This window comes from Rhodotorula toruloides (genome assembly GCF_000320785.1).
Source record: "Rhodotorula toruloides NP11 unplaced genomic scaffold Scaffold2, whole genome shotgun sequence".
Taxonomy (NCBI): domain Eukaryota; kingdom Fungi; phylum Basidiomycota; class Microbotryomycetes; order Sporidiobolales; family Sporidiobolaceae; genus Rhodotorula; species Rhodotorula toruloides.
In genome coordinates this window covers 87,911-100,018 of record NW_015622962.1, presented here as the reverse complement: position 1 = coordinate 100,018, position 12,108 = coordinate 87,911, and the positions used below count along the sequence as shown (strand labels likewise).

The window sequence follows — 12,108 nt, the reverse complement described above, 5'->3', positions numbered from 1 at the left end:
TCTCTCACTTTCTCTCGCTTGCGATGCCGCTTAGACCGAATGATGCTGGAGAAGATTCCACTGGATGGAGCGGGTGCCTCGCACGCACGCTCGAGGAGGTACTGACGACGAGGGGAAGACCTAGGAGACAACGGGTCGCTCGCAGGCGCGCACCGAATGATACAGAACCGGGATGTGATAAAAAACGACGGGGCAAACTAGGGCGACTAAGGAGGGCGGAAAAGGAAGGGGAGCGGATATGATATGAACGAGTGTGCTGAATGGGCGTTTACTGGTTGGGGACGGCCATGAGGACGACGCCGACGGTGCAGACGGTGAGGAGACCGATGCCGAGAGCGTACACAGCGAGACGCCACTGTGCTCGTGCGACGTCGGGCGAGAAGACGCTGGTGACGGGTCCGAAGACGGGTGCCGAGCCGGGGACGACGCCGCGCGAGGTGGTGCCCCCCGAACGGTACGAAGGCGGACGAGACGAAGCGGTGGGCGAAGAAGGAGTGAAGTCGACCTGTGCGACGGCGGGAGTCGATGAGAGCTCGGCGTCTTGCTTCTCCCACGGGTACGGGTTGGCCGAGGTCTGCGTGCGGAAAGACGACTCGGGCGACTTGGAGTCGTCGCCGTACGAGGATTCGTCGTCCCAGGAGGAGTAGGTCGAGGAAGGAGTGGTCGGGCAGTTGATAGGGACGATCGATCCGGAGGTGACGGTCGGCGATGCAAGCTCCCAGGGCAGGAGCTGGCGGTCCTCGCCGAGGAGCCAGATGACGGCACAGATGCGGTTGACGGCCATAACCATGATAGCCATGCCTAGGCCGAGGAAGGGAAGACCGATTGCGCGGTATCCGCGAGCGTGGTGGCCGCTGCAAGCGCGGAACCGTCAGTATCGTTGGCTTGCGCTTCAAGGAAGCTCGCCAACTCACAAGATGCCGACGAAGGGAGGGATAAGACCGAGGAGGAAGACGAAGCAACCGAGAGACCAGCAGAAGACGAGACGGCGCGGGCCGGCGTTGGCGACGCAAGTCTTGGTGTGCGCGGCGAGCGAGCGGTTGAGCGAGTGCTCGATGATGTCGCGAGCCTCGGCAAAGTCGTTGGGGTCGCCCGAGTTACCCGCTTCGACGAGGATGCGGTCGCGAGTCGCGCGAGGGAGGTTCAGCTCGAGAGGACCGTCGGGCGCGAAGAAGACGTCGAGGCCGCGACGGAGCGACTCTGCGAGGTACTCGGGCAAGTGCGCCGCCGAGCGAGGAGCGGACGGGTCCGTGTTGAGCGTCGGCTGGGCCTCCTTCTTTGGGATCGACGAATCCTTCATGTACGCCGCGTACTCCTTCTCGTACTCGTTGAGCCCTGCAGTACGGAGCGTAGGAGGCGTCAGTACGACGAATTGGCTCGAGTTCTCCTGATTGGGAAGTTCAACGAAATGGAGACTGACAGAGGATGAAGTAGAGGTTCTCGGCAGAGTACTCCTTGAAGACGAGGTAGCCCTGCAGACCGAGGATGTCAGTCGTCGCAGGGGAGGGAAGGGCGTCGCAGAAGTACGCACCTCAAAGTCCTTGAGCGAGAGCGGCGAGAGGTGTTTGTTGGCAATGACATCCGCGAGGCGGACGTCGCTCATGGGCGTCGCCTTGAGCGAGCGAACCGATCCGACCATGCCAGTCGCCTTGGGCGGCGAAAAGAGGCGGAACGGGACCTTGGCGAGGTTCCAGACGGGGAGCTGGTGCGGCGCTTTGCGAGGGCGCGAGGACGCCGGCTGAGGGCGAGGAACATCGAGGTTGCGGTGGGCCTTGGAAGGCGCAGACGACGAAGGCGGGGCGAGCGAGGCCATTCTCGACGACGTTGTCGGGCGGAAAGGGAAGAGGGAGAGGCGCGAGAGGACGGTAAAAGACGAGCGATCTCTGGCGACGAGGCGCTAGAAGATGAGAAGAGTGATGAGTGAGTGTGGCGAGGGAGCGTGCGCGCTGGGTGCGTGGAATGCAGCAACGAGCGAGAGGAAGGGAAGAGGCGAGAGTGGCTCGAGGACGAGGAGCAGGTCGACGGCGCAGGAGAGCTCAAAGTGCTCAAAGTCGAGGTCTGCACTTGACCGGGCACTGCGAGATCTGGAGCAGCCTCTGCCGCCGTGCCTCGACCTCCACACCTTCCCATCTCGGACGCTTCATTACGCCTCACTTGTCCGCGTTGTCCCTTCTCCGGACATCCTGAGCAGTCTTGCGTCGACGCAGCTCGTTCTCCAACCCCAGCGATCCTGCTTGGCCCGGAACCCGCAAACCGCCAGCGCACCCGACCTCGTCGAGGACCGACCGTCGACTGCTCAATGAGAACAGCGTCTGGCTGCGCGTCGGCAGAGCCTGCACCGGCACGCTTTGTTCACGCGTGGCGTGACCTCCCAGTCTGGGGAAGCGGCAAAGTCGTCGCTACGTCGCCGTCCCAAAGTGCTCGTCTCCTCCTTCATCAGCCACGACGAGCGAGTTCGCCCGTGGTATAACCCTGCTATCGCTCAATCCGTGTACATCTCGTGCTCGTCCCTTCGACAATGCTCGAGGGAACCGTCCGGCTTGGACGCCGTGATGACAGTCTCGTGCCAACTCCAGCCGCTCATTCTCCCATGTCCTCCCGCTCTATCCACTCAGCGACGATCCAACCCGTGCATCAGGGAAGGAAAGCGACTAGCTCGAACCACTCCGCTCAGTTGCCCAGAGCAGCACGCCGGATCGTCGCTGGTCTGAGCAATCGTCGAGACTGGCTGCGGGTAGGCTGGGCGTCGACTATCGGGCCCGTATGACGGTGCAATCATTGGGGCAGAGGGGCTCGTCGCGGCAGTAGATGAGGGGAGTCGTTTCTGCAGAAAAGAAGGGAGGGAAAGGGGCGCTGGTGTCGTTTAGAGGCGGGCTGGCGGCGTGCGAGACGGTGGAGGAGGAGACAGGCATCCCAAGCAGCTCAAGCAGCTCCTTGGCGTGCCTCTCAGCCGGAACGACGGGGCAGACGAGAGGCGGAGCGAGAGGAAGAGGCAAACGCTTTCAGGGCCTGCTCAGCGCGCGTCGCACTCCGTTTGACGGGATGGCAGGCTGAGTGGACCTGAGCCCGTTGCTTCTACGCTCCGTCAAAGCTTGTTGCCGCCCAGCGTTTTGTGGTGGGCTCCCGTCTTCATCGCTTTCCAGCGGACGAGGGGCAAACTCGACGAGCAAGGCTGTCGGACGGTGTGCAGCAGGCTCAGACGCGAGCAGCAGCTGATGGAGGGCGCTAGCAGAACCGGCAAGCGGATTCGAGTCGTGTGCGCGAGTCGCGGGCGAGAGGTACAAGGACAGGTAGAAGCGCACGACGTGGGATGCTCGCGACTTATCTCGACTTCGCACGAGCTGACTGCGCAGGATGCGGTAATATGGATGCAATGCGAAGAAGTGTATGCGACAATGCGAAGGATGGAAAGAAATGAGGAAGATCTACGAGCGAAAGAGGGGAGAGGATCCTGTTCGCGCGTACGGACTAACGCTGGTCAGCTCCCGCTCCGTCACAACGACACGCCCAGGCGAAGACGACGAGCGAAGGAGGGCGAACGACGAAGTGGATCAGAGAAAAAAGGCAATAACATGGGTTGTCCGTCCTGTCCCGCCCCTTCGTGAGAGGCGGAAAACTCGGTACAGGTCTGAGATGTTTGTTCATCATGTGTGTCGGCGCCGGCGGAGGAGGGGAGGGTAGAGGGAAGGAAGCAGGGAGGAAAGCGAGACTCACGAAAGTAACGGACGTCCGTTGCCGAGAGAAGCATGGTCTCGCCGGCAGCAAGGTGACTCTGTGACGCAGGGAACGATGGTCAGCACGACACTCTTTTTCCACTTCGCATCGCATGCTCGCCCACAGACTTGTGTCGAGGGATCAGCGAAAAAAAGGCAAATCGTTTTGTCCTTCACCTCGTCCCGCGCCGTAGCGGGGACAGGGATCGGTACAGGTCTGAGATGTTGTTGCATCATATCGAGCGAGCGAGCGGGGCGGGCCGAGCAGGAGAAGGAGAAGGAGGGAAGGATGACTCACCTCGTCGAGGACGTTCCGGTTTCGGTGCGGGAGGATGCCAGGATCTACGGGATCGACGAGCGAGACGTCAGTACCGGTGCACTCTGACGCAGCTTTGTGCTGAGCGGAAGGAGGTGGTCGGCGAGTGGAGAGGTCAGGGTTAAAGGTTGTTCGCATGACGACAAGTCGCACAACCGAAGCCGGCACAACCTCGTTGCCTGAAAGGCGCAAAGGGTCCGTAAGACGTCCGGATGGTCGTAGCGCCAGCGTTCGAGGACAATAAATATTGGACATCATGTGAGGGGGAGGGGAGGAGGGCGAGGAGTGGGAAGGAGGGGGATACTGACTGTTGCGGGATGAGCGACGAAACTTGTCGCGTTCGAGCACTTGCTGGCGTCGGATGAGGATCTGTGAGGGCGGAGGAGCGCGGTAGTCAGTACAGCTGCTCGTCCGTCTCGAGGCCCTGCTCGCCTCGCCTCGCCCACCCCGTCCAAGCGCACAGCGCCATTCCGCATCAGGTAAAGTAGAACAAAGGACAAAAAGTGTTCTCCGCATGGCCCGACCTCCGAAGAGGCCGGGTCTAGGGTGAACAGAAATCTTGGTTTGAACATCCTTGCGGTCATGCGCGCCGCCGTGACCTCCCGAGCGATGAAGGGAGGAGAGACTCACGGGATCGAGTCAAGCGAGAGGCGGTCGAGCGGTTGGCGTGATCCTCGCTCCTCCTCCTTCGACAGCCGCGCCAAAGCCGTTCGAGCCGGCCTCGTAGCCGCGCAGGTCACCAAAGCTCCGTTTGCGACCGAGCATCGACTCGATCGTCGCCTTGACGGAAGAGATCTTGGCTGCGCCCGGCGGAGGAGTGCCGGTAGGAGAAGCCGGAGATTCGTGAGGTGAAGAGGAGGGGAAGGAACTGGCGTGTGGGGAGGAGATGGTAACGGCTGGTCGTACGGCAGGTGATGATGATGAGGAAGAGACGGCGAAGGACGGTATAGGCGCAGGGTGGAGAACGAGTTTGGTAGAGGGAGTACCGTCCTCGTCGGCGTTGAACGGTGGAGACGCGTCGCCCAACACCTCGTCCTCGTCCGCCTCGTCCTCGCCGCCTCCGCTGTCAACACTGAGGAACCTCAACGCCCTTGCCAGCTCATCCGCCCACTTGTCATCCTTTCCCCCTCCCGCCTTTTTCAGCTCCTCAAAGTCGACCTCGCCCCCTCTCGAGCGAGGCTCCTCGCCCTCATGCCAAACCCTCCGGTTCGGCTCGTCCTCCTCGATTTGTTCCCACCCGACAGGCGGCGACCCAGGCGGCGAGATGAGGAAATTTTTGCCGGACGAGGGGACTTCGAGGTGCGTCGCTGCAGTGGTTTGCGACTTTTGAAGGTAGGCTAGTCGTTCTGTTGGGAAAGTCGGGCCATAGTAGGCGCGTATCGGGGTCGGTCTACATGACGCGAGTGAAGGGAAGGAGCGAGAGAAGCGAGGTCAGCTCGAGAGTCGAGTGAAGCCAGGTGAACACGCTGAGGTGGGCCGGCTGATGGCTTAGTCGCGCTAAATGGACTGCTGTTACTCACTCGTAGCCGTTTGGCAAGCCCTCGTCGCCGTCTTCCTCCCACACGAACCCATCCATCTCGTCTCGTGCTTTGCGCGCCTCATCCTCGTCGTCATACACGCAGATGACCCTGCCGAACTTCTCGAGCGGCGTCCATGCGTGCAGTGTCCCGTACGACGCAAAGTGTGCGCGGAAGAGCGGGAGGAGGTCGGAGGAGAAGAGCAGCGACGGGAGGACCAGGACGAGGACGTTTGTTGGCGCTGGCGGGGGTCGTCTGGTCCGCCGCTTGGGCGTCGAGGTCGCTGTCATGCCGCACAGCTGCTCTCCAGCCGACTTGAGCGTGTGTGAGCAAGTGAGAGCGACGGCGAGCGAGGTGACGACCACACGACTCGCTCACTTCGACCTGCCGATTTTTTTGGATAGTCCTGCTGGATCCGTGAGTACTTGTTTGGGTAACTCAGCCCGACAAACGTGCACTTTACGAGGTGTTGAGGTGGAACCAGACGCCCGAGAGGGTCCTCTTCCCGCGACATCTCCTCCTCACTTGCTACCACCGCTTAGGGGCGCTACAGACACGCTACACGGGCTCCAGCTCTACGATCAGCGAACGGACGGCGCTCCCACGCCGGCTCGAGCGACCGCTGCCGAGAAATCGCCTCCCTCTCCTCCTCGCCATCAATGGCCTCGCACACGCCCATCGCCTCGACTTCGGCCATTCCAGCAGGCGCAGAAGATTGCACAGACTGTCTTCAGACCTGTCCAGCCTGTCCGCCGCCGCCAACCTTCGCTTGTTGCCCACCTACCGACCCTTCCTGCCTTCCCGCATCCTCGACTTTCGCCCATTCCTTCTCGCACGGCTCGTCAACCTTCGTCTCGCCATTTCCTGCAGCCTGGAACGTAGCAGAAGAGTGCCTGGACTGCGCGGCGGGGACGTCAGGAACGGGTAGCGCAGCAGCGTCAGCTGCAAAGTCGCACCTGGCATGGTGTTGCGACGCCGAAGAGTGCTTGTCGCCGGTCGCAGGAGCGCACGCAACGCTAGGCAGCGCAGGACCGAGCGCAACGGCGGGAGACGGCGTACCGTGGGACCAGATGCTCCAACTCGACTCTGCGCAACCTTCTTCCTCCTCGACGTCCATCTCCGGCGACGACTGCCTCCAATGCGCCGCCCTCCCCCTCGTCGACGCATGTTGTGCGCCGTCAGCGATACATGCCGGCTGTACCGACCCGACTTGTCTTCCTCCTCCTGCGCCCGTTTCCGACGATTGTCCGACTTGCGTCGAGAGCCTCAGCTTGATCACGACGAACGACGAGGAGCGACATACGGCTGCGTCCGATGGGAAGGGAAAGGGGGTCCTGCACGAACAGGCGAAGAACGGAGATGAGCAGATGGGGGATTTGGACAGTCTCTTGCACGGGCTGGATGAGCAGACGATCCAGGAAATCGTGCGTCTTGTTCATTTCCTCCTCCGTGCGACGACCCACTGACTTTGCCGCTCGCAGCTCAATTGTTGCTGCTGCGACACCGTCTTGCACGACCAGCCTTCGACCTTCGATCCGACGACGCACCTTCAGCATCAGCAACTTCCGCAGCACATCCACTGCGCCGACTCGCATGAACCCTCTCAACCCTCTCATACCCGTTCTCACGCCCATTCCCATCGACACCCTGTCCCTTCAGCTCTCGATTCCGCCGCAGCTCTCGACCAGCTCCTTCGCTCGACTTTCCAGCCTCCCACACCCGCTTCTTCGTCTGCGACATTATCTCCTCCGAACCGGTCCGCGACCTTCGCCTCCCCTTCCACTGTGTTCAGCTGCGGCTGGCGAGACTGCGCCCTCTCGTTCGTCTCACACGACGAGTTGACGATGCATGTCCTCGGTACACACCTCGTCAGCCCGACCGACACAGCGCCGTCATCGTCGGCAGGAGCGTCGAGTCTGGCGCGGAGCGCGCTGCTGCAGCTCGTGCAGCAGGCGCAGGCGTCGGGTCATGGCGGTCACGCAGATGCGCTCACGGCGGCACTTCTCTCGGTCCTCACCTCCGCGCTCCCCGCCTCATCCGGCTCCCTCCCGCCTCCATCCGGATCGACGGGGCAGTCTGCGCTTCCGCTCCAGCACACTCACATCTACGCTCATTCGCACACGCATCTCCATCGCCATCCTCGCCCGCACGCTCTGCACCGGCATCCGTACGGCGCAGCGCATGCACACGCCGTCGCAGCGAAGCGGGAGAAGCAGCGACAGCTGCGGGTCGGCGAGGCGCCTCATGCGTGTCAGAGCGGCGCCGTCTCTCCTCCTCCTTCGATCGCCGTCACTGCTTCCCGCGAAGCGTCCGTCTCTGTCACGCCCATCTCTCCGCCAAGCGACGTCGACGCAGCACCTTCGACTTCGACTCCCCCTCCCCTCGCTTCGACTTCCGCCTCTTCCCCTCCCCTTCACACTCACGCCTGTCACTGGCGCCACTGCACCCTCACCTTCCCCACCACCTCCCTCCTGATGGAACACCTCTCCACGGCACACGTTGGGGCGGGCAAGGCGCGCTACACGTGCGAATGGGACGGGTGCGAGCGGAGCACGTGTTTGGCGGCTTTCGAGGAGGGCGAGGATCCGGAGGTCTTGGGGGACGGCGAGTGGGAGAGGAGGAGGGAGGAGAGGGAGGATAAGGGAGTGTTTAGGCAGAGGCAGAAGGTGATGCGGCATTTGCAGATGCATACGGGTGAGTTGCGCGTTGGCTTCCGTTCTTCCGGTCCGGTGCGGGGCGGTGCTCGCACAAGCTGCTCACCTGGTCCTTGGAATGAGCGGAGCTGACTCGTGCTTGTGATTCCGGCGCAGGCGACCGCCCCTTCGCCTGCGACGTCTGCGGCAAGACCTTCTCGGAATCGCTCACGCTCGCGCAGGTTCGTCCGCCTTGCCCTCGTTCTTCACCTCTCCCGCTGACATACTTGTTGCCAGCACATGCGCGTGCATACGCAAGAGCGGCCGTACGTCTGCGATCATCCAGGTTGCGGCAAGTCGTTTGCGCTCGCGTCGGCATTGACGATCCACAAGCGTGAGTCGTCCCGCCTCTTTTGCTCACCTCTTACTCCACACGGCATTGGGTCGAGCTTGAAGTACAGGTGGAATGCTCCCTGACGCTTTTCGCCATCGCTCAACAGGCACCCACTCTGGCGACCGCCCCTTCGTCTGCACCCACCCCGGCTGTACCGCCGCCTTCTCCGAATCGTCCAACCTCTCGAAGCATGTCCGCACGCACGGTTCGGAGCGCCGCTACACCTGCGCCGAACCTGGGTGCGGCAAGTCGTTCGCGAGGAGCGATCAGCTGAAGAGGCATGCGAAGGTGCATGAGCGGCGGAAGAGGGGCGCGAAGGGCGAAGTGGGAGGAGCATCGTAGAGCGAGCTCTCTATACGCAAGCGTTGCCGTTGGCCCCCCATCTCAAGCTCTCCGCGCTTCCTTGGTGAAAATCCTCAAGACCAGCTCTTCGTCTTTTGCGCTAGTCCTCCGCTTCAGCTGATCTAGTTCCAGTATTCTCTTGACAAACCGCTTCTACGCTGCTTGGACGGAGAGGAGAACAACGATTCCAGGACGACCACTGCGAACCTTCCCAAACTCGCGAACTCCTTGCTCGCCCAAAGTCGCGCAGCCTAGTCCCGACGAAGAGCGTGGTGCTGCGACGGGTACGGACGCTGAATGATGCAGGCAGTCAGGTTGGCGTCCAATCAAGGAGAAGGGGAGGTCACTTGCCGCAAACCGCTGCATGACCACCTTGAGGACCGCTTCCCATTCCTCGACAAGGCGGGCGAGACGACGCAGCTTGACGCTTGCATTGCGTTGGACCAGACCTGTCTCTGAATCCTCTTGCCGAGCCGCACGCCAGACAAGGAGGTTCGTCGGTTCGTCTCCGTCGGGTGTGTGCTGGAGCGATGCAACAAGCACCGCAAGTAGACGCTCGGCTCGCTCGGCATACTGCGTCTCTGACATTAGGCGAGAGACGTCGCGATCCCACGCAGAAGGGTCTAGAAAGCCGAGGTCGGAACGCCCAAGGTTGTCGAGCGCGATTTGCACTTGCCATTCTATGTGAAAGGCCAGCAGCTCGTCGGGTACTGGCGGCGGTTCATGCTCATTGAAACCGGCGGCGAGTTCATGGCGCGGAATGTCGTAGAGTGGGCGAAGTCGTCGAACTGCTGCGTAGACGGCGCGCTCCGCTGGTACTTCGAGCCTCTGCTCGTGCACACCCTGCCCAACGTAAATAGCGCAGATATCTCTGGGCCATGTCCCGTCTCGGCGGATAGGCGGGTCGACCTGCTTTGCGAGGTTGAAGCGGAAGGTGACGGTGCGCTGGTGTTCCTCATACGTCGACCTGACCGACACTGTGAATTCCTGCAGGTGGTGACGGACTCAGGTGAGGCTCTTGCTGACGGATTGAGCTAGAAAAGGGCTACCGCAGGTGTTGAATCGACATCGGGAACCGACGAAGCGCCGACAGCTTCACATGCAGCCGTGAACTCGTGTGGTTTGACGTGCACGAGCAGGTGCTGCAACGAGGCCCATCGTTAGCTCAATGATGAGAGACGCTGCCTGGCCGCTCACTTTCTGCGGGACGAGCCACCTCCGCTCAAGAAAGTTGTCGCGCTCAGGAAAGTGCTGAAGGTGATCCGTCTGCTGGAAGACCTTGCTGAGGCGAACGATCGTGCCCGCGAGACCTATCAGAGAGTGCGTAAGTGGCGGGGCGACTGGTCAGCGAGCGCTTACGCACCGACGAACGCATGCTCGACGCCGGCGAGGAGTCTGTGGACCTGAAGGATCGCGCCGAGCAGGTCGACATGGTCAGTGCGCTCCTCCGCGCGCGACGCCATGGCGGGTCCAGTAAGCAGAAAGCGTGGAGAGGAGAGAGTGAAGAGCTTCAGCCACCGAGGCCACCCTGACAGATCCGCGGACCCTCCGGAAGAGGAAGAGGAGGTCGTCGAGGCGTGGCCGCAGACAACTCGCAGCAGGACTTCTGAGTCGAGCTCAGCGACATAAAGCTAGTCGAAGATGGCGTGGGCCGGCTTTGAAGCGAGACAGCGGAGCGAGCGGCGCGAAGCTGGGAAGGTCCCGAGTCAAATACAGGACTCTCACGTCGCGACCAACCCTGCGGCGAGCGGCTCCACTCGTCTCTGCATCGCAGCCTGATCACGGATACGAACATGTCGCGGCAGGGATGAGCGAGTGAAGGGGAGTCGGAAGGGGTGCTTTCAGGTGCGCGCGATAGGAACATGTGCCGAAGGGTACGGGATCTGAGGAAATGTGCGTCAGTCAGGCCACTGTATGAAAGAGGACGAACGGCTTACCGAGAAGAGCCTGCCCAGCAGTTCGACGACGTCCTTCCAGCCGAGGACAAGTTTCGCGAGTTGACGTTTTGCCGACCGGTTCCGCTCCTCTTCACTGACGCCCTCAGCTGGCGCACCGCATAGCTCGTCCTCCATGACTGCCGCTTCCCAGACGAGACGGTTGAGCGGCTGTTCCCCGTCAACTCTGGCGGGTGTCGAGGCGACGAGTATCGCTCGAAGCCGTTCGGCACGTTCGGCGTATTCGTGCGCCGACATCAAGCGAGAAATGTCGCGCTGCCAGGCCGTCCGGCTCAAGAAGCCAGCGCTCGAGCAGCGGAGGTCGTCGAGCGCGAGCTGAACCTGACATTCGGCGTGGAGTGCCAAAAGATCATGAGGCAGAGGAGGTGGGTGGTTCTCGGTGAAGCCTTGCGATCTCCCGTACGCTGGACAGTCGAAAACAGGCTGGAGACGCCGAAGTGTCGCCGTGACGGCAAGTTCGGTCGGGATGAACAGCTCGTTGTGTCCGTCGGCCTCCGACTCGATTGTGCAGCTCTCTCGGCGCCAAACGCCACTTGAGGGTATTGGCGGGTCGACCTGCTGGGCGAGGATGAATTGGACAGTGCGGGGACGGGTTTCGTGTTGTGATGCGATGTCGACAGCGAAAGTCTGCGCACAACACGGCGTCAGCCCCGGTTTCGGAAGTGACGGCGGGTCGAGAGGGAGTTTGTACCGCTGTCCCAGGCCCAGTCTCTTGTGTCGGCACAGCCCGCACGGTTTGACAAGCCTGTGCGAACTGGTGAGGGCGAACGTGGACGAGCAGACGCTGCAGGAGGGTACGAGGTAAACTTCTGCCGAGGGGATGAAGAAATCTGCGCACCTGGTTTGACGCAAGCCAGCTCATCTTGAGGAAGTCGTCGCGCTCGAAGAAGTTCCGGATCCTCTCGGTGCGCTGGAAGGTATGCGTCAAGCGGACAATCGTACCGGCCAATCCTGCATAGAATACGTCGAGGATGGTTCATGGGCATCTGAGCAGTGCGCGACACGTACCTACGAAGGCGTGGTCGAAGTGGATGAGTGAGTGGTGGATTCGAACGACAGCTGCGAGAACATCGGCAGCGTCGAGGCGATCAGGCGGAAGAGAAGCCATCTGGTGCGAGCTGAACAACGAGTAAGCAGGAGAGAGCAAGAGCAGAGCAGAGCGAGCGCCGAGCTCAGCCATCGAAAGCGGCTGACGGCGTCACGACGAGATTCTTGAGGATCCGCGGATTTTCCGCCGG

General features: G+C 61.8%; 5 protein-coding genes across 5 annotated transcripts; 1 reads left to right on the top strand and 4 right to left on the bottom strand.

The window, feature by feature from the left end:
• Positions 1-268: 268 nt before the first annotated feature.
• Positions 269-1,813, bottom strand: RHTO_02705 (regulator of G protein signaling superfamily protein; the record flags this gene model as incomplete). Its single annotated transcript, XM_016416379.1, has 4 exons — positions 269-854; positions 915-1,335; positions 1,421-1,472; positions 1,532-1,813. The coding sequence occupies 4 exons, from the start codon at positions 1,811-1,813 to the stop codon at positions 269-271; spliced, it is 1,341 nt and encodes a 446-aa protein (XP_016276098.1).
• A 2,855-nt stretch (positions 1,814-4,668) lies between these two features.
• Positions 4,669-5,836, bottom strand: RHTO_02704 (protein of Calcipressin family; the record flags this gene model as incomplete). The annotated part of the gene is made up of 2 exons (XM_016416378.1): positions 4,669-5,419; positions 5,550-5,836. The coding sequence occupies 2 exons, from the start codon at positions 5,834-5,836 to the stop codon at positions 4,669-4,671; spliced, it is 1,038 nt and encodes a 345-aa protein (XP_016276097.1).
• A 369-nt stretch (positions 5,837-6,205) lies between these two features.
• Positions 6,206-8,915, top strand: RHTO_02703 (zinc finger, C2H2-like protein; the record flags this gene model as incomplete). Its single annotated transcript, XM_016416377.1, has 5 exons — positions 6,206-6,970; positions 7,028-8,240; positions 8,357-8,421; positions 8,477-8,573; positions 8,680-8,915. The coding sequence occupies 5 exons, from the start codon at positions 6,206-6,208 to the stop codon at positions 8,913-8,915; spliced, it is 2,376 nt and encodes a 791-aa protein (XP_016276096.1).
• Positions 8,916-9,166: 251 nt separating this feature from the next.
• Positions 9,167-10,378, bottom strand: RHTO_02702 (uncharacterized protein; the record flags this gene model as incomplete). The annotated part of the gene is made up of 5 exons (XM_016416376.1): positions 9,167-9,208; positions 9,288-9,902; positions 9,965-10,057; positions 10,113-10,225; positions 10,279-10,378. The coding sequence occupies 5 exons, from the start codon at positions 10,376-10,378 to the stop codon at positions 9,167-9,169; spliced, it is 963 nt and encodes a 320-aa protein (XP_016276095.1).
• Positions 10,379-10,756: 378 nt separating this feature from the next.
• RHTO_02701 (uncharacterized protein) lies at positions 10,757-12,050 on the bottom strand (the record flags this gene model as incomplete). Its single annotated transcript, XM_016416375.1, has 4 exons — positions 10,757-10,798; positions 10,853-11,497; positions 11,709-11,821; positions 11,879-12,050. 4 exons carry the CDS (start codon positions 12,048-12,050, stop codon positions 10,757-10,759), a joined length of 972 nt encoding a protein of 323 aa, XP_016276094.1.
• Positions 12,051-12,108: the final 58 nt, after the last annotated feature.